This window comes from Phalangium opilio, unplaced genomic scaffold (genome assembly GCF_054372755.1).
Source record: "Phalangium opilio isolate 3A_F unplaced genomic scaffold, DU_Popi_V2 ptg000113l_1, whole genome shotgun sequence".
In the NCBI taxonomy this organism is placed as follows: domain Eukaryota; kingdom Metazoa; phylum Arthropoda; class Arachnida; order Opiliones; family Phalangiidae; genus Phalangium; species Phalangium opilio.
In genome coordinates this window covers 7,647,752-7,667,118 of record NW_028324209.1, presented here as the reverse complement: position 1 = coordinate 7,667,118, position 19,367 = coordinate 7,647,752, and the positions used below count along the sequence as shown (strand labels likewise).

Sequence of the window (19,367 nt, the reverse complement as noted above, 5' to 3'; positions counted from 1 at the left end):
AAGAAGAGTGAAAATTCATAGAGCAAAAACTTCAGAGAAAAATCAGGGAAAATAATAATTATCTTGAAGCATCAAGGGAAAATCATAATTATTTGGAAAAGCTACGGGAAATTATAATTATTTGGAAAAGTTAGGGTGAATCATAATTACTAGGAAAAGTTAGGGGGAATCATAATTATTTGGAAAAGTTAGGGGGAAATTATAATTATTTGGAAAAGTCAGGGGGAAATTATAATTATTTGGAAAAGTTAGGGAAAATCATAATTATTTGAAAAAGTCAGGAAAAATCATACTTATCTTAAAAAATCAGGAAGAATTATAATTATCTTAAAAATTATAATTACAGTGAAAATCAAAATTATCTTAAAAAATCAGGGAAAATCATAATTATATTCAAATATTAAGGAAAATCATTTATCTTGAAAAATCAGTGAAAATCATAATTATCTTCAAATGTTAAGGAAAATCATTTATCTTGAAAAATCAGGTAAAAACATAATCTTGAAAACTAAGGGGAAATTACTATTGGTTAAAATCCCTAGACATGGCTGAAATAAACTTTAGCAGGACCTATAACCGAATTTATAGTTATAGGAAAATGGATGTGCTCATAAAATTATGCATTTCTTCAGCCCGTCAATTAATTTCATTGAGAACCCTGCTGTTTCAGATTAAAAGGACCAACGCAATATGGTACAGCTCCTGGAAATTTATAAAGACGTACGTACTCTTTAAAACCTAAAAAATATAGAGCAATTTGGTTTTGAAAATTTCATATGAACCCTGTTAAGTGCAATTTCAAACTTTTATTGCCTACACGCGGTCCGTTGTATTGACACTTTAGTAAACTCCCAACCCTCTGTTTTTCGCAAAACGCCTTTTATATTTTGTTTCTCAAACGAATCTAGTACAGACGTATATTTCGGAGGTTCAGAACAAATATATACTTTTAATTTGGCATCGGCAAAGTATATAATGGAAGCTGTTTAAAATGAAGTCGTTTATGTTGATTAGCTTCTTCGTTTTCAAAAACGGCCTTCGTCGTCGTCAAGACAACCATATTGACGCGTCAATCCTGCAAACGGAATATGACTTGTTTTACATATGTAGAGGATTTAGAATGTCATTTAAATACGAAACTTCATATTCCCGTTTTATTATGGCCCTGCTGTTAATCGTGCCATTTGAAGGTTTACAGAAACAGTAAAAATAACAAAGGAATATATATGTATAAATACAGGGGTTTCCCAAAAAACGTGCTATAGGACTGAGGTATCGTGGGTTCTATGGGGTCATTTTGAGTCGAAAATGTTCTATGACATTTTACCCTAAGCTAGGGCCATCTTATACAAGTTATGAACATAGGAAGAACCCTTAAATTTAGTAGGAGACTGAACAGACAATGCTAAGGGGTGATCCGTAAAACACTCTAGTCGTAGCTTAATTGTAAACGGTGGCAATTAGAGTAAAATGTCATGGAACATTTTCAACTCAAAATGGCCCATAAAACCAACAGTACTTTGGTCCTATAATTACCCTTTCTAGAACACCCTGTATATGGTTTCCCGCCTTTTGGGCTTCGTCTTTTAGGTCAAATGTGTTCAGTAATATTTTTACAATCTTGGTACTATGAAAAAAAAAAAAACATTTCTTAAAGGTTTTCTTATTAACACATAAAAAAAATATTTGAACTCAAGAAAACATATTTTTAACTTGGCACGTTTCACTTAGCGAAGTCCTACAGCAATTTCTCCTTATTAAATGTTATAACACATAATTAATACGCCATAAATTAAGCATACGTCCCTAATTGAACTATTCTTTCCAGGCCGATACGTTAATCTCCAACATGTAAAAATATAAAGTTTCTAATCTACCAATAACGTCATATTCGTATATTCTAGCCTAAAGTTGTTCCTAAATCAAAAGGACTCTATCACTAATCATTATACTATGCTATAATCATAAGTTCATAAGGTATCTTCCATAAGTTTGTCACTGGTTACTGAGAAATTATCATGAAGTGAAGTAATTGAAACGTCATAGGTTATCGTAAAGCGACAGTCTAAAGGAAGATGGACTGTAAAATTAATCGAGTATAGTCAATTCTCGCTTGTCGTTCTCCCTCGAACTAGCTCCCAGTAAGTCTGTAGCATTACGAAGTATAGGTAGTGTCATACTTATGGAACTTATCCTATAAACTTATGCTATAAGTTATTAAGTACTTTTGTATATCGCTGTTCTCAAATTTATAGCAGGTACAAAGTGCTTACATCGATTTTAGTCTCTCGTCTTGTACGTTCTCTCTCACAGTCACATCCCCTGGGAATACGTGGTACACTTTCAAATCTTTGTTTTCGTACTGTCACTCAGTTAATTTCAGCTAAGTGTCTTCCTTCGGTCGTGTGAGTTTGATTGCCTGGCTGAAAATGTTAATTTCGGCACCGTTTACTCGTTTTAACCGTGTTTCGCGTGCGTTTATGTAGTTTGTTGAGGGATAGGAAGTAGTTGACTTATTTGAGCGAAGGACACCGTCCACTCGGTCGAAAGTTTCTCCTTTTTTGACAAGTCCAGTATACTTTTAATAGCAGTTTAGAACTGAACATCATCTATTTAAAATGAACAATTTCGCCTTGTTCTAGTGTGTTCGAACTTGATCGAGTTGTCTAGGTAAATAATTAATTACTTGTGTACCCATTATGGGTTTAATTTAAAAACCATAAAATGCACTGGGAGAAAAAAAAAATTTTAAATCGAAAAGCTTTTGTTAATTTTGCTCAAAACGCTAAAATTTATAAAGATTTTGAAACTAAATATGTCATTTCAGTTTTGTCATCAGTTATACATAGTTTTAAGGCGTGAATTAATTTGTTTATTAGGACCATGAGGCGATTGTCGGTATGGGTTTCCATCTGTACCTTCGCTTTTTACATCACCACGGCTCTTTCGGATCCAATTAACGTTGGTAAGTAAATTTGTATATTTGTTAGTTCACCCGGATGTTTTTGAGAAGGCGTTTTTCTTATTGTCCCAAAAGTTACCTGTTTGTTAACTAGAACAAAAATTATGTTATTTGAACCATTAAGGTAACTTTTTGATCCAAATATTACGCAATTTCTGGCAAAATTAGGCAACTGTTAAATTATCTTTTAGTATAGGGTTATGGAATTAACAGAAAGGGAGATAGTAAGTAGCATTTTTCGTCAAAGGAATAGTGTCAAAATTTAATCGATATTGAGGAAGTGTAAGTTAAAACCATTGTTAAATGGATACAGCCACACCCTAGACCGCCATTATCCGAGTGTTTTGTATTACTTGGGGTCCGCGACTCAAGGATTGTTTCTACTCCAGTTTTTATAGGAGAGTCTGATGATTCTATTGCAAAAACAGCCCTCAGAGCCGGAATTCAATCGGGGTCGGAAGATGAATTCAAATTTGAAGTGATTTCGATCTCGTCGAAAAAACTCAGTGAAATGAGCGGTAAATTTCTGCGTAATCCGCGCAAGCCTGCCCAAGAAGAATTATCTGTGGTCTAATTTTATCGTTGTTTAGTATGCTCGGAAATTTTTAGCGAGGAACGGAAACCGCATTTGGTGATCGACGTTTCCAAGGAAACGATTGGACCGAAATTGAGGGACAAGAAAAGCGAGTTAGTTAAATCCGTTCTGAGAAAAATGGGCGCACCGACGGTCAGTTTAACACCGACCATTTTCCCCTGGCCCGGAGCACCCCTGACCGACGCCGAGAAAGAGTACCTGGTCAAGTTTATACCTCCCGATTTGGTCATCAGCAACGTAGTCAAGAGCGTCGCTGACGTCATCCGCGCCCAGAAAATTGGTGTTGTTTATGATAAATCCGTTCGTAAGTAGTAGATAAGCCATTATCGTTCACTAACGGACTGACCAATGTATCACCGGAACCCCTTCAACTACGATACTGAATCTAGTTTTGTTTGAAGTTGTAAATATTAAGTGCAACAAAGCTTTTAAATTCCGTGGCCATCTTGAAAAATGGTGGTGAGTTTGCGTACTAAAACTTCCTCACTCGAATACGGCTATAAAAATTTAAATTACGTAGTTTTTATTTTTTGGTAACCATTCGTATAATGTTTAATGTATTATTATGTAATGTTAAATGTATAAGTATTACTGATTATACGCTTTGTGAATCCATCATTTATGTTTTTCTCTATTTTAACTAAGCTTTCACCAACAAAGTCGGTCTACTTTTCGATAATATACCTTCTTCCGTGGCAATGGTACCTGTGGGTTCTGACATGAAAGCGGACGTTGAGAAAATTGGGGTTTCAGATGTAGGAAATATTTTTCTGTTTGGTACCAATACACAAATGTCCTCAGTACTGGAACGGGCAAGTTTTTTTAATGAACATTAATAATATTTCCTCAATAATTTATAATATAAACCACTTTAAGGCTTCGAAAAAAGATTTTGTCGGTAAACAGTATGCTTGGTACACAATCTCAAAGGTAACTTTTCAAATAGTGCCCGCAATAATGTAAAGAAATTATTTTTAAACGATAAATTGTTTTTCAGAATTATGAAGATTTGAAACTCGTTACAAACCAAGAATTCTCGGTGGTGAATTTCAAACCGAAAGCTGTAGATTCAGAAATGGAAAAAAAATTGGCTCTGTTTACATCGAATTCGGTGGTAATTCGTGAAAGGTCCATGGTCCAAGTCAGCCAAGTTAAAAATATATTTTTTAAACAGATTGATTCGGCCTTTTACTACGATCTGGCAAAGATTCTTCGAGCTTATCTTTTGGAAAATGTTGGAAAAGAAGGCTCGTGGCCCGCGGATTGGACCTATCCCGAGTGTAGCGAGGATATAGCCTTGACTGAAGAAATGGTGGCCCAGAGAGCTGAGGTCAAACTTCGAACGTGGTTGGAGACGGTAGGTTTTATCGAGGACACTGACTGACTGTCATCTTACCAAACTGTTTGTTCTTGATGTTTAAATTTCTTTCAGGGAGAAAACTCCAACAATTTAAAAGGAACCTTCGGTGACTTCACGATGAAAATTCCACCTGGGTCGAGCCGAACGTTTGGACACCAAAATATTCAAATGGAAGTGGAAGAGCTAAAATTTAGTTCCGAAGGTATTTATAGAAAGGTAAGTCGGAAATTTCTACAATTTAGGTGCTAATTTCAAGGATATGTTTATTAATTTCCGTTTAATATATTTTTCCTTTCTTTGTGCTAAGTCCATGGCGCTCGTTTGGCAATACAAAGCGGATGCTAAAAACCCATCAGAATTTTTCATTGGGCCGCTTGATGTCGTAAAAAAGCACAAAGCAACGCTTATTTTACGGTTGACTACAGTTGAGGTTAGTGGAAGCAGGGCCTGTAAAATGAAAGTTTTATAAATATTTTTGACATTTTCTAGGAACCACCATTCATGTACAAGCACGTGAAAGATGGTAAAGTCACTTGGACCGGCTATTTGATTGACCTAATCGAATTATTGAAGAAAGAGGCTAACTTGACTTTCGAATATCGTATATTTGAAAATAAGGATAAACTGCATGGTAAAATGATCGAAAAACCAAATAGTAACATCACTTGGAACGGCATGATGGGCGATATTGTCAATGGGGTCCGTCTTAGAGCTGCAATAATATTATGGACAAAAACTAATTAGTATTTCTGATTCTTCGTTTTGCAGAACGCTGATTTAGCCCTCGGGGCTCTAACTGTAATGGCAGAAAGGGAACTTTTCGTGGATTTCACGGTTCCTTTCTACGACATGGTTGGAATATCTATTTTGATGAAACGCATCAAACCGGAAACATCTCTATTCAAGTTTTTGTCTGTACTTGAGTCTAGTGTTTGGATCTGTATCGTGACGGCGTACTTTTTCACCAGGTATGAAAAATCAAAATATTTCCTAAAATAGCGTGAAATAATTTGATTTTAACTTTCTTTCAGTATATTGCTGTACATATTTGATCGCTTGAGTCCGTACAGTTTTCATAACAACCGGGAAAAATATAAAGACGATCCTGACCAACGAGATTTCAATTTGAAGGAGAGTCTTTGGTTTTGCATCACATCTCTCACGCCGCAAGGTAAGAACATTAAGGAATGGAACGGTTTACTTGTACTGGTAAATACGCTGAGAAACGGAGTGACAGGGACTAATAACATCATAGTAATGGGTTCTTGATGTACTTTTAAGGTGGAGGCGAAGCACCGCGAAACTTTTCTGGACGTCTCGTGGCAGCGACTTGGTGGCTTTTCGGCTTCATCATTATCGCCTCGTACACCGCCAATTTGGCCGCGTTTCTCACCGTTTCCCGTTTAGATTCAACCATCGAATCGTTATCGGATTTAGCCAGACAGTACAAAATAAAATACGCCACCGTCAAGGACTCAACGGCCGACCTTTTTTTCCAAAGGATGGCCAGCGTTGAGGAACGATTCTACGAGTAAGGTTCGTGTACCTATTTTTATACACTATGGTTCAATACTCCGTCATTTAAGGATATGGAAAAACATGTCGTTGGATGACACGTTGAACGAAACCGAGCGAGCCAAGTTAGCGGTATGGGACTACCCCGTCGCGGACACGTATACTAAGATTTGGTGGACCATTAAAGAAACCGTACAATACGCTAATCTCGAAGATGGAATCAAGAAAACTCGAGCTTCAAAAAAGAAAGAAGGACACGCTGTTCTAGGTATAGAATCTAAAGCCAAGTTTTGTCACTGGCCGCGATTCTTCAGACGCTGCTCGAGCACCCCGCTAGTCAATCCGTAGTTTCGTTCTCGCTGCGGCGAGGGCAAGTAAGGTGCTTGACAGTGTCTGGAGAATCCATTTGGAGAGCCCCTAATGGACCTTCCAGCGAAAGCTAAGCGAGTTGCTTTGAAAAATTTTTACTTAGCCGAAGCGACTCAAGTGAAGTACGCTACTATGATATACTGCGACTTGCGAGAAGTTGGTAAACAATTTAGTAAGAGACCATTGGCTTTGGCATTACCGAAAGGATCGCCCTATCTGGAACCGTTGTCAGCCGCGTAAGTCTGAAGATGTAAAGGTAGACTTAGGCGCGGTCGCCTTTGTAAATACGTCATTATCTTTAAAACTAGAATTCTGAAATTGATGAACGAAAGGGTCTTGGAGAAATTGAAAAACAAATGGTGGAACGACAACCCGTATTTGAAAAAATGCTACCATTATGAGAAAAGAAATGACGGAATTGAATACGAAAACATTGGTATGAAAGAATAATTCCAAACGCATCAATTGTAGAAACATGGTAACCTTTGACCAACGTGTACACAGGCGGTATCTTCTACGTTATGGCCGGCGGAACCATCATGGCTATAGTTACTCTGATTGGGGAATTCATCTATTTCAAAAGTAAACGGGCCTCCGATGCGCGAATCGTTATGGTTAAGGATTACGCAACATCCGCTGGGCAAACTAGGAAACAGCCGGCCAACAGATAAACAAACTCATGGACTGACCCAGGATTACTCGAACGGAACTGAAAAATATTAAAACACCACGTGCAAAAGCTACGAACACATCTTCTGGAGAATTGTCTCCGTTGAGCTCTATCACTAGTGTCGCACGTAACGTTAATTTTTGGCACAATTGATAGTTTGCAGATCGACTGGTCAAATTTGTATCATTTAAATTATTATTGACGATACCTTACAGTATTATAAGATATCTAAATAAGGCAAACCGTGCCTTTCCCACCGTCATATTAATGAACTTAATTGCGCAGCGCGTAAAAGTATTATTGTTCAGTGTCATGTCATAATTACGAACACATATCAAAGTCGCTCAAACTGTATACAATTTTTTACATTCAGAAGTTTTGTATGTAAACTCACAAAGTTAAATGTCGTATTGAGCAGTAGTTAGTTTACTGTATAATTTAACCTTACATTCCGCAGAAGTCTAATTACCATACTATACTTAATTTAAAGTGCTTTTCAATTTAATATTTTTTTAGATTAATTACTTCTTCAATGTAAAACGGTACACCTTGGTTTTGGAATCGTACAATATTTTCTTGGAAGATGCTACTTGAAAATAGACAGGGAGTAAAGACTAACATAAGCATTCTTCGTAAGTATGCGTCGAAAGGATATTTGCTACGAACGCGAATCCGTTGTAAAAGGGTAGAGGGGCGTCTCCTAGAGGTGAACTTCTCTGAAACAGAAGCGATTCGCTATCGAGATGTGAATCTCTACCCGTCCGTTACCAGACTCAAAGTTTTCTATACTGGATGGAAATCGTATAAAGTCACGCTTTAATTATGTTCCAGTTTGGAGGGGAAACATTTTTTCCATGTAGATGGAGCAAAAGCCCGTCATTTTTGTGTCGCGTGAATGGGGTCGATAGTCCTCTATAGTAGACCCATACTTAAGCAAAGAGTGTCATTAAAGATTTACGCAAACAATATAAATAACAAATATACGCGATTTTCAGGGTTTTGCGCACTTCGTAGAAATATTCAGCTGATATTATCATTGGAAACAATATTTATTGATGATTTTTTTATATTGACTTGGATTATGATCATATAAAATCAAAACACACCACTACTGTGACAACATTTTCCACGAATCTCGACATGGTGGTTTTTGATTATAGAGAGAACTTAACTCGAAGGATAGCGATTTCTGACGGAAAATTCTCTTCTAAGCCTTGTTCTATAGAAATTTCCCGCAATTAAACACTATAACGATACCATTTTATAAATCGAAGCTTGGAACGTGTAACCCTAAGGGAAGGGTCATTAGACGTTATTTGGTTGAGTTCTTCTCAAGGTTGGGACAACGGGGCACCCCTGACCATTACGCCTATAAAGAACGTCATATTGTAGACCAGTAACATTTTAGATTTACGCATCGTTTGATTGAAATTGAAAATTGTAAAAAAAAACGTTTCTAAAAAAATTGGTCCAAAGACTCCATTACAAGAAACGGGCAACGTCGAATAGCTTAGCTAGTTCCGAATAACATAAGTTTATAAGATATGTTCCATAAGTATGACACTACTATACTTCGTAATGGTAGAGACTTACTGAGAGCTAGTTCGACTCGAGAACGACGCAGGAACTGACTACACTCGGTTTTGCAGTCCATCTTCCTAGAATTTAGTCTGTTCTAAGGCTTTAACAGCGTCGGACCAGGCGGGGCTTTACGAGAATCTATGACTTTTGACCAACGTCACTTCATGACAAGCTCTCAGTAATAAGTGACAAACTCATGAAACATATTTTGTGAACTTATGCTCATAATTATACTGTTATTTCCAGCATAGTAAAAAATTCAAAGTTTTTGATCCACCGTTGAAGTCATATTAGCCAAAAACTTTTCTATACTACAATATTCTTTGAACTACATTTATATAAAAGCTGTTTTAAAATTTATAGCAGGTACAAACGCGTTATGGCGCAACTATACATCGATTTGAATTTCGTCTTGCATGTTCTCCCGCATCCTCGTACTGTCCCTCAATTAATATTTCAAATAAGCGTTTTTCGTCAGAAATAAATTTTTAATTGCCAAGCTGTAAATTCTAATTTTAACACCGTTTCTCGTTTTAACGTTGCTTCGCTAGCGTTTTTGTGTTGGTTTAGATAGCGAGTTGAGTTATTGGCGCGAAGGACGTCGTCGACTTGGTTTAAAACTTCGCTCCTGAGAAAGGCCAGTACATCGTCGTCGATTTAAAATGCCTAATCTAGCCTAATAATTTCGAACTTGAATTATATAGGTAAGCATTATTATTACGTGTTTAATTACAGAACCCTGAGGTGAAAATTAGTTAACACCCCACAGTGGATGTACTTAATTTAAATACCAAAGGACAAAATTGCGTTCTTTAAATAACTAGATCGAAAAGCGTCCTTTAATTTTGGTTGGAGTAAAACTATAAAGAAACATTTTGAACCTTTTTTTCGTAATGCAGTTATTTCAGTGAAAAAAAAGTGCCATTTGAAAACCATTGCGGTTTTGGTTAAATCTCCAATTTTAGACACTTAAATTTTAAAGCATGAATTAATTTGTTTATTAGGATCATGGGGCGTTTGTCGGTATGGGTTTCCATATGTGTCTTCGCTTTTTACATCACAACAACTCTTTCGGAACCAATTAGCGTTGGTAAGTACTTTCATATATTTGTTAGTGAACGCGACTTTTTTGAGAAGCGAATTTTTTTGTTGCGCTTCTTATCGATCCAAACCTTACCCGTTCGTTAGCTACAACACAAAAATGGTTTCCTTGTTGTTAGTTACAAGACAACAATTATGTTAAATTATTGTTAACTTCAAGACTGAATTCTATTGCTTTTTATTTGCGCCAAGAAAGCAATTCAAGACAATATTTTAACTTATTTTTCTTAAATTCAAACCAATTTGTTAGTTCCAGTTCAACAGTCTTTCCTTAGCTCTATAGATAGACCCATCATACATTTTTAGCTATGAATACAACAAGATGTTACCTGAAATGTTATTGAAATTCTAAGATGGCGACCTCGTGTTGCCTTTTAGCAAAGGTTAATAGATTTAACAGAAAGTGAGAATTTTCTACAAGGGGATAGTGTCAAAATAAAATCGATATTGAGAAAGTGTAAATTATAACCAATGTTAAATGGATACAGCCACACCCTAAACTGCCATTAACCGAGTGTTTTGTATTGTTGGGGTACGTTACTTAAAGATTGTTTCTATTCCAGTTTTTATAGGAGAGTCTGATGATTCTATCGCAAAAACAGCCCTCAGAGCTGGAATTCAATCGGGGTCGGAAGAGGAACTCAAATTTGAAGTGATTTCGATCTCGTCGAAAAAACTCAGTGAAATGAGTGGTAAGTTTTTGCGTAATCCGAGCAAGCCTGCCCAAGAAGAACACGTCGCTGCGCGCAAAATAATCTGTGGTCTAATTTTATCGTTGTTTAGTATGCTCGGAAATTTTCTCGGAGGAACGGAAACCGCATTTGGTGATCGACGTTTCCAGGGAAACGATTGGACCGAAATTGACGGACAAGAAAAGCGATATAGTTAAATCAGTTTTGAGAAAAATGGGCGCACCGACGGTCAGTTTAACACCGACCATTTTCCCGTGGCCCGGAGCACCCCTGACCGACGCCGAGAAAGAGTACCTGGTCAAGTTTATACCTCCCGATTTGGTCATCAGCAACGTAGTCAAGAGCGTCGCTGACGTCATCCGCGCCCAGAAAATCGGTGTTGTCTATGATCAATCCGTTCGTAAGTAGTAAATAAGCCATTATCAGTCACTAACGGACTGACCAATGTATCTCCGGAACCCCTTCAAATACGATACTGAATGTAGTTACCTCTCCGAGTGACAATGACGTCACGGAGAGCTATTACACTGGACGTTTCTGTGTGTGTGTCTGTGACTGTTGGCAAATTGGAGCGAAAGTGTTTGCAATATCATGACCGTGTTCGCAGTTCACAGAAAGTAATATTGACTTATACTCCATTATCATCGTTCTGGTTATGATTTACTCGGCGATCGGCTAGGGTTTCTATAGCTTCCCAATGGCAGGGCTTCCACCAAAGTACAGTATGGTCGCTAAGAAGGCTTCCAAAATTCTCGGCCGTCTTGTAAAACGGTAGCCAGATAAGTTTCTGAAGCATCCAAACGCCTATACGATAAACAATTTGCCTGTATACTCTATATTACACCAATTACGTCATTAGACTTACTTTTTAATTATGGTTTTTCTTTTTTAATGTCTTACAAATTTTATCATCAATTAATACTTTATTCGGCTTGCTTTTTACTCGCAATACCACCAAGAAAAGCAAGCAAGAATTAAATCGGTTTAGCTGTAGGAACTCTATGTGAAACCATAAATGTTTTAACTTTTGCTCTATTTTAACTAAGCCTTCACCAACAAAGTTGGTCTACTTTTCGATAATATACCTTCTTCCGTGGCAATGGTACCTGTGGGTTCTGACTTGAAAGCGGACGTTGAGAAAATTGGGGTTTCAGATGTGGGAAATATTTTTCTGTATGGTACCGATCCACAAATGTCCACAGTACTGGAACGGGCAAGTTTTTTTAATTAACATTAATAATATTTCCTCAATAATTTATAATATAAACTACTTTAAGGCTGCGAAAAAAGATTTTGTCGGTAAACAGTATGCTTGGTACACAATCTCAAAGGTAACTTTACAAATGTTGCCCGCAATAATGTAAAGAAATAATTTTTAAACCATAAATTGTTTTCCAGGACTATGGTGATTTGACACTCGTTACAAAGGAAGAATTCTCGGTGGTGAATTTCAAACCGAAAGCTGTAGATTCAGAAATGGAAAAAAAATTGGCTCTGTTTACATCGAATTCGGTGGTATTTCGTGAAAGGCCCATGGTTCAAGTCAGCCACGTTAAAAATATATTTTTTAAACAGATTGGTTCGGCCTTTTACTACGATCTGGCAAAGATTCTTCGAGCTTATCTTTTGGAAAATGTTGGAAAAGAAGGCTCGTGGCCCGCGGATTGGACCTATCCCGAATGTAGCGAGGATATAGCCTTGACTGAAGAAATGGTGGCCCAGAGGGCTGAGGTCAAACTTCGAACATGGTTGGAGGCTGTAGGTTTTATGGAGGACACTGACTGACATCTTACCAAACTGTCTATTCTTGATATTTAAATTTATTTCAGAGAGAAAACTCCAATAGTTTAAAAGGAACCTTCGGTGACTTCACGCTGAAAATTCCTCCTGGATCGAGCCGAACGTATGGACACCAAAATATTCAAATGGAAGTGGAAGAGCTAAAATTGAGTTCCGAAGGTGTTTATAGAAAGGTAAATCGGAAATAATTTCTACAATTTAGGTGCTAATTTCAAGGAAATCTTTATTAATTTCCGTTCTATATATTTTTTCCTTTCTTTGTGCTAAGTCCATGGCGCTCGTTTGGCAATACAAAGCGGATGCTAAAAAACCATCCGAATTTTTCACTGGGCCGCTTGATGTCGTAAAGAAGCACAAAGCAACGCTTATTTTACGGTTGACTACAGTTGAGGTTAGTGGAAGCTTGATCAGGGCCTGTAAAATGAAAGTTTTATGAATATTTTTGACATTTTCTAGGAACCACCATTCATGTACAAGCACGTGAAAGATGGTAAAGTCACTTGGACCGGCTATTTGATTGACCTAATCGAATTATTGAAGAAAGAGGCTAAATTGACTTTCGAATATCGTATATTTGAAAATAAGGATAAAGTGCATGGTAAAATGATCGAAAAACCAAAAAGTAACATCACTTGGAACGGCATGATGGGCGATATTGTCAATGGGGTCCGTCTTAGAGCTGCAATAATATTATGGACAAAAACTAATTAGTATTTCTGATTCTTCGTTTTGCAGAACGCTGATTTAGCCCTCGGGGCTCTAACTGTAATGGCAGAAAGGGAACTTTTCGTGGATTTCACGGTTCCTTTCTACGACATGGTTGGAATATCTATTTTGATGAAACGCATCAAACCGGAAACATCTCTATTCAAGTTTTTGTCTGTACTTGAGTCTAGTGTTTGGATCTGTATCGTGACGGCGTACTTTTTCACCAGGTATGAAGAATCAAAATATTTCCTAGAATAGCGTGAAATAATTTGATTTTAACTTTATTTCAGTATACTGCTGTTCATATTTGATCGTTTGAGTCCGTACAGTTTTCATAACGACCGGGAAAAATCTGAAGACTACCCTGACCAACGAGATTTCAATTTAAAGGAAAGTCTATGGTTTTGCATCACATCTCTTACGCCGCAAGGTGAGAACAGAAAGGAATGGTCAAAGGAGTATGTATAAGAGGAGAGGTTCGGAGTCAGGCAAAATGCACGTAGTCCTCCGTTCATAAAACGGTACTGTGCCGTTCCCCTGTTACTATGGTTACCGCTACCCCCTCAAAGCGAGAGAGAGCGTACGTTAAGCCTCCTTGCTCTAGCCTCATGAACTTGTTTATAATTTTGAATTAGGCAAACCGAGTTTTGCTTCGCAGTCCTTAAAAATATGCATTTGTATACAATCCTTGGTGACACTTTTTCAAACCCACAAAGGGCCAGAAACTAGAAATTAATATATGTATTGCAGGTTGAAATTAAGTTTAATCGATATGGGAAATTTAATTTTAATCGCGCAGTTCAAACATTTGTTATGATTAGAAATTTTACGACAAAAACGGGTATAAATGCGGAGTTTCGAGATAATTGAGCTTAGATTTTCACGTACGAAATTGTATAGAATATGTTCTCGTAAAAACTTATCCGTGTCAAATAATTAAGGCGAACAAATACAAAATGAGCTTTTAGCATTTTAATTTTTCAGGGTGGAACAGGTAAGAAGAACGCTTATTTAGTACAGGCAAAGGCAGGGCGTTGCGCGCAATATAATAATAGTAATAAATTTCTTTTCGTCCGACGTTTATGAATTCCACCATTACGATAAAAATTTATTATTTTTATTAAAAGAAAAAAAAATACTGTTATTTGCAAAATTCCCGTTAAACTTGTCTCTAACGCGAAGGCCTAAATCATCAACTTCATATAGGGTTTTACGGTCAACTAACAATATTTCCCAATTCAACAAAATATATACTCCACGGGGATTCCCCAGTATTCGGACGGGAACGCGCGGCGGCACCGTTGAGCTTTGAAGTCTGGGCGCCGGCGCGGTGGGGTTTCCCAGCTGCGAGGCTTGCCAAACTTCAAGGATGCCGATTTAACAGTGCAGATACTACATACCAACGAGTTGGGAACCACCTTCAGGAGGGTTTTCCCCAGACAGACAATTGGAGAATGCGGAAATGCAGACGCAATAAAAGCCGACTATTTTGGGAATGCGGAAAGATTACCACTTCCTTTTTAGCTCCATCCACAATTATTTCGTGACTGACTTTTAACGCCCGGACCGAACCTCTTTACTTAGGAAGTTGAAATTTCGCAGGGACGTTATCCTTAACTAGTAGATGATCATTAAGAAATATTTTTGTAATCCGCTGCTATCTTGAAAAATGGAGGCCATCCCTACCCTAGTTGCTATTTACGTTAATCGCGTAGTACTTATTAAATTATTAAGTATATGATTGTAACTAACCTTTAGCCCAATAGACGCGCGACAATTCCGACCAGAGATTTTTAGAAACGCCGCATTTATACCCGTTTTTGTTGAAAAATGTCTAATAATAACAATCGTTTGAACTACGCGATTAAAACCAAATTTCCCATATCGATTAAACTTAATTTCAAACTGAATATTTGAGAATATAAAATGGTGAATTTGTGCGCGAGATTTGAATTGAAAATTTTAATAAAATATAGCGCGTGTGGCGCGCGAGCTAGCACGCGCTTTAAAAATATTTTTTATAAAACCTATACAAAAAGTTCAACTTAACTTTACACTACGAGAAATGAGATACTATACCTTTTCAGCCTTTGCTAGTGCTGTAAAGTTAGGTTGTTAAAACGTGTGCCCCCTTGGTCCCGAAACCTTGGGTCTAACTCGCAAAAAATTATCCACCTCGTAATGTTAAGCTCCATTGAGATTAGCATTACGATCTCGGATTGAGTATTCCAACAACGATCACGTGACGCACGGCTTGCGCGTCGACGTTGCGCGCCCCTGCACGCGGTATCTGCCTCATTTTTTCACCTCCCCCTTTCCAGAACCAGTCTCTCTTATATATCCTCATTGGAAAGGTTTACTTGTACTGGTAAATAAGCTGAGAAACGAACACGACAGGGACTAATAACAAAATAGAAGAGTCGCGTCACACCTAATAGTTTCTTGATGTACTGTTAAGGTGGAGGCGAAGCACCAAGAAACCTTTCTGGACGTCTCGTGGCAGCGACTTGGTGGCTTTTCGGCTTCATCATTATCGCGTCGTACACCGCCAATTTCGCCGCGTTTCTCACCGTTTCCCGTTTAGACTCAACCATCGAATCGTTATCGGATTTAGCCAGACAGTACAAAATAAAATACGCCACCGTCAAGGACTCAACGGCCGACCTTTTTTTCAAAAGGATGTCCGACGTTGAGGAACGATTCTTCGAGTAAGGTTCGTGTACCTATTTTTATACACTATGGTTCAATACTCCGTCATTTAAGAATATGGAAAAACATGTCGTTGGATGACACGTTGAACGAAACCGAGCGAGCCAAGTTAGCGGTATGGGACTACCCCGTCGCGGACACGTACACTAAGATTTGGTGGACCATTATAGACACCACTCAATACGCTAATCTCGAAGATGGAATCAAGAAAACTCGAGCTTCAAAAAAGAAAGAAGGACACGCTGTTCTAGGTATAGAATCTAAAGCCAAGTTTTGTCACTGGCCGCGAGCCTTCAGACGCTGCTCGAGCACCCCGCTAGTCAATCCGTATAGTTTCGTTCTCGCTGCGGCGAGGGCAAGCAAGGTGCTTGACAGTGTCTGGAGAATCCATTTGAAGAGCCCTAATGGACCTTCCAGCGAAAGCTAAGCGAGTTGCTTTGAAAAATTTTTACTTAGCCGAAGCGACTCAAGTGAAGTACGCTACTATGATATACTGCGACTTGCGAGAAGTTGGTAAACAATTTAGTAAGAAACCGTTGGCTTTGGCACTACCGAAAGGATCGCCCTATCTGGAACCGTTGTCAGCCGCGTAAGTCTGAAGATGTAAAGGTAGACTTAGGCGCGGTCGCCTTTGTAAATACGTCATTATCTTTAAAACTAGAATTCTGAAATTGATGAACGAAAGGGTCTTGGAGAAATTGAAAAACAAATGGTGGAACGACAACCCGTATTTGAAAAAATGCTACCATTATGAGAAAAGAAATGACGGAATTGAATACGAAAACATTGGTATGAAAGAATAATTCCAAACGCATCAATTGTAGAAACATGGTAACCTTTGACCAACGTGTACACAGGCGGTATCTTCTACGTTATGGCCGGCGGAACCATCATGGCTATAGTTACTCTGATTGGGGAATTCATCTATTTCAAAAGTAAACGGGCCTCCGATGCGCGAATCGTTATGGTTAAGGATTACGCAACATCCGCTGGGCAAACTAGGAAACAGCCGGCCAACAGATAAACAAACTCATGGACTGACCCAGGATTACTCGAACGGAACTGAAAAATATTAAAACACCACGTGCAAAAGCTACGAACACTTCTTCTGGAGATTCGTCTCGGTAGAGCACAAATCACTAGTGTCGCACGTAACGTTAATTTTTGGCACAATTGATAGTTTGCAGATCGACTGGTCAAATTTGTATCATTTAAATTATTATTGACGATACCTTACAGTATTATAAGATATCTAAATAAGGCAAACCGTGCCTTTCCCACCGTCATATTAATGAACTTAATTGCGCAGCGCGTAAAAGTATTATTGTTCAGTGTCATGTCATAATTACGAACACATATCAAAGTCGCTCAAACTGTATACAATTTTTTACATTCAGAAGTTTTGTATGTAAACTCACAAAGTTAAATGTCGTATTGAGCAGTAGTTAGTTTACTGTATAATTTAACCTTACATTCTTCAGAAGTCTAATTACCATACTATACTTAATTAAAAGTGCTTTTCCATTTAATATTTTATAGATTAAATACTTCTTCAATGTAAAACGGTACACCTTGGATTTGGAATCGTACAATATTTTCTTGCAAGATGCTACTTGAAAATCGACAGAGTAAAGACTGACATAAGCACTCTTCGTAAGTATGTGTCGAAAGGATATTTGCTACGAACACGAATTCGTTGTAAAAGGGTAGAGGGGCGTCTCCTAGAGGCGAACTTCTCTGAAACAGAAGCGATTCGCTACCGAGATGTCAATTTCTATCCGTTACCCGACTCAAAGGTTTCTCGACTGGATGGAAATAATATTAAGTCATGCTTTAATTATGTTCCAGTTTGGAGGGGAAACATTTTTTCCATTTAGATGGAGCAACAGTCTCGTTATTTTTGTGTCGCGTGAATGGGGTCGATAGTCCTCTATAGTAGACCCATACTTAAGCAAAGAGTGGCATAAAAGATTTACAAACAATATAAATAACAAATTCCGCGTTTTTTCAGGGTTTTGTGCACTTTGTAGAAATATTCAGCTGATATTATCAATGGAAACAATATTTATTGATGATTTTTTTATATTGATTTGGATTATGATCATATAAAATCAAACCACACCACTACTGTGACAACATTTTCCACGAATCTCGTCATGGTGGTTTTTGATTATAGAGAGAACTTTAACTCGAAAGATAGCGATTTCTGACGGCAAATTCTCTTCTAAGCCTAGTCCTATAGAAATTTCCCGCAATTAAATACTACAATGATACCTTTTTATAAATCGAAGCTTGGAAAGGGTCATTAGACGTTATTTGGTTGAGTTTTTCTATAGCTTGAGACAGCGACGCACCCCTAGCCATTACGCCTATAAAGAAGGTCATATTGTAAACCAGTAACATTTTAGGTTTATGAATACGCATCGTTTTATTGGAATTGAAAAAGTTAAAAACGGTTTCCAAAAACGTTTGTCCAAAGACTCCATTACAAGAAACGGGCAACGCCGAATAGCTTAGCTAGTTCCGAATAACATAAGTTTATAAGATATATCCCATAAATATGACACTACTATGCTTCGTAATGGTAGAGACTTACTGAGAGCTAGTTCGAGAACGACAAACGAGAATTGACTACACTCGGTTTTGCAGTCCATCTTCCTATTTAGTCTGTACATACTAAGCCTTAAACGTGCCTCACCAGGCGTGGTTTTCACCAACGTCACTTCATGACAAGCTCTCAGTAATTATAGTTACAAACTTATGGAACATATTTTGTGAACTTTTGCTCATAATTAAACTGTTGTTTCCAGCATAGTAAAAAATTCAAAGTTTTTGATCCACCGTTGAACTATTCTATACTACAATATTCTTTGAACTAAACTAAAACTGTTTTAAAATTTATACCGTGTACAAACGCTTTATGGCGCAACTATACATCGATTTGAATTTCGTCTTGCATGTTCTCCCGCATCCTCGTACTGTCCCGCAATTAATATTTCAAACAAGTGTTTTTCGTCAGCAATAAATCTTTAATTGCCAAGCTGAAAACTCTAATCTCGACGTCGATTACTCGGTTTAACGTTACTTTGCTAGCGTTTATATGTTGGTTCAGATAGTGAGTTGAGTTATTGGCGCGAAGGACGTCGTCGACTTGGTTTAAAATTTCGGTCCTGAGAAAGGCCAGTACATCGTCGTCGATTTGGTCAATTTAAATTGCCTAATCTAGCCTAATCATTTCGAACTTGAATTATATACGTAATTAATTTTATTACGTGTTTAATTACAGAACGGGGTCTTTAAATAAC

At 37.7% G+C, this 19,367-nt stretch overlaps 2 protein-coding genes across 2 annotated transcripts; both read left to right on the top strand.

The window, feature by feature from the left end:
* Positions 1–2,816: 2,816 nt before the first annotated feature.
* On the top strand, positions 2,817–17,607 carry LOC149623673 (ionotropic receptor coreceptor Ir25a-like). Its single transcript, XM_089852855.1, has 17 exons — positions 2,817–2,965; positions 3,352–3,480; positions 3,553–3,861; positions 4,203–4,369; positions 4,434–4,487; positions 4,555–4,671; positions 4,732–4,914; positions 4,990–5,133; positions 5,225–5,347; positions 5,407–5,616; positions 5,686–5,885; positions 5,949–6,088; positions 6,199–6,448; positions 16,117–16,313; positions 16,519–16,651; positions 16,724–16,851; positions 16,920–17,607. Exons 1-17 carry the CDS (start codon positions 2,884–2,886, stop codon positions 17,084–17,086), a joined length of 2,733 nt encoding a protein of 910 aa, XP_089708981.1. The 5' UTR covers positions 2,817–2,883; the 3' UTR covers positions 17,087–17,607.
* Positions 10,028–14,386, top strand: LOC149623674 (ionotropic receptor coreceptor Ir25a-like). Its single transcript, XM_089853266.1, has 11 exons — positions 10,028–10,142; positions 10,717–10,845; positions 10,937–11,245; positions 11,892–12,058; positions 12,123–12,176; positions 12,244–12,603; positions 12,675–12,818; positions 12,914–13,036; positions 13,102–13,311; positions 13,381–13,580; positions 13,644–14,386. The coding sequence occupies exons 1-11, from the start codon at positions 10,061–10,063 to the stop codon at positions 13,819–13,821; spliced, it is 1,956 nt and encodes a 651-aa protein (XP_089709392.1). The 5' UTR covers positions 10,028–10,060; the 3' UTR covers positions 13,822–14,386.
* Positions 17,608–19,367: the final 1,760 nt, after the last annotated feature.

Bases quoted from the DNA above. Each gene is read 5' to 3' on its own strand.
- LOC149623673 (XM_089852855.1), top strand. From the start codon at position 2,884: ATGAGGCGATTGTCGGTATGGGTTTCCATCTGTACCTTCGCTTTTTAC. The intron at 6,449-16,116 runs GTAAGGTTCGTG...CCGTCATTTAAG, and splicing joins GTTGAGGAACGATTCTACGA to AATATGGAAAAACATGTCGT. The intron at 16,652-16,723 runs GTAAGTCTGAAG...CTTTAAAACTAG, and splicing joins CTGGAACCGTTGTCAGCCGC to AATTCTGAAATTGATGAACG.
- LOC149623674 (XM_089853266.1), top strand. From the start codon at position 10,061: ATGGGGCGTTTGTCGGTATGGGTTTCCATATGTGTCTTCGCTTTTTAC. The intron at 11,246-11,891 runs GTAAGTAGTAAA...ATTTTAACTAAG, and splicing joins TGTCTATGATCAATCCGTTC to CCTTCACCAACAAAGTTGGT. The intron at 13,581-13,643 runs GTATGAAGAATC...ACTTTATTTCAG, and splicing joins ACGGCGTACTTTTTCACCAG to TATACTGCTGTTCATATTTG.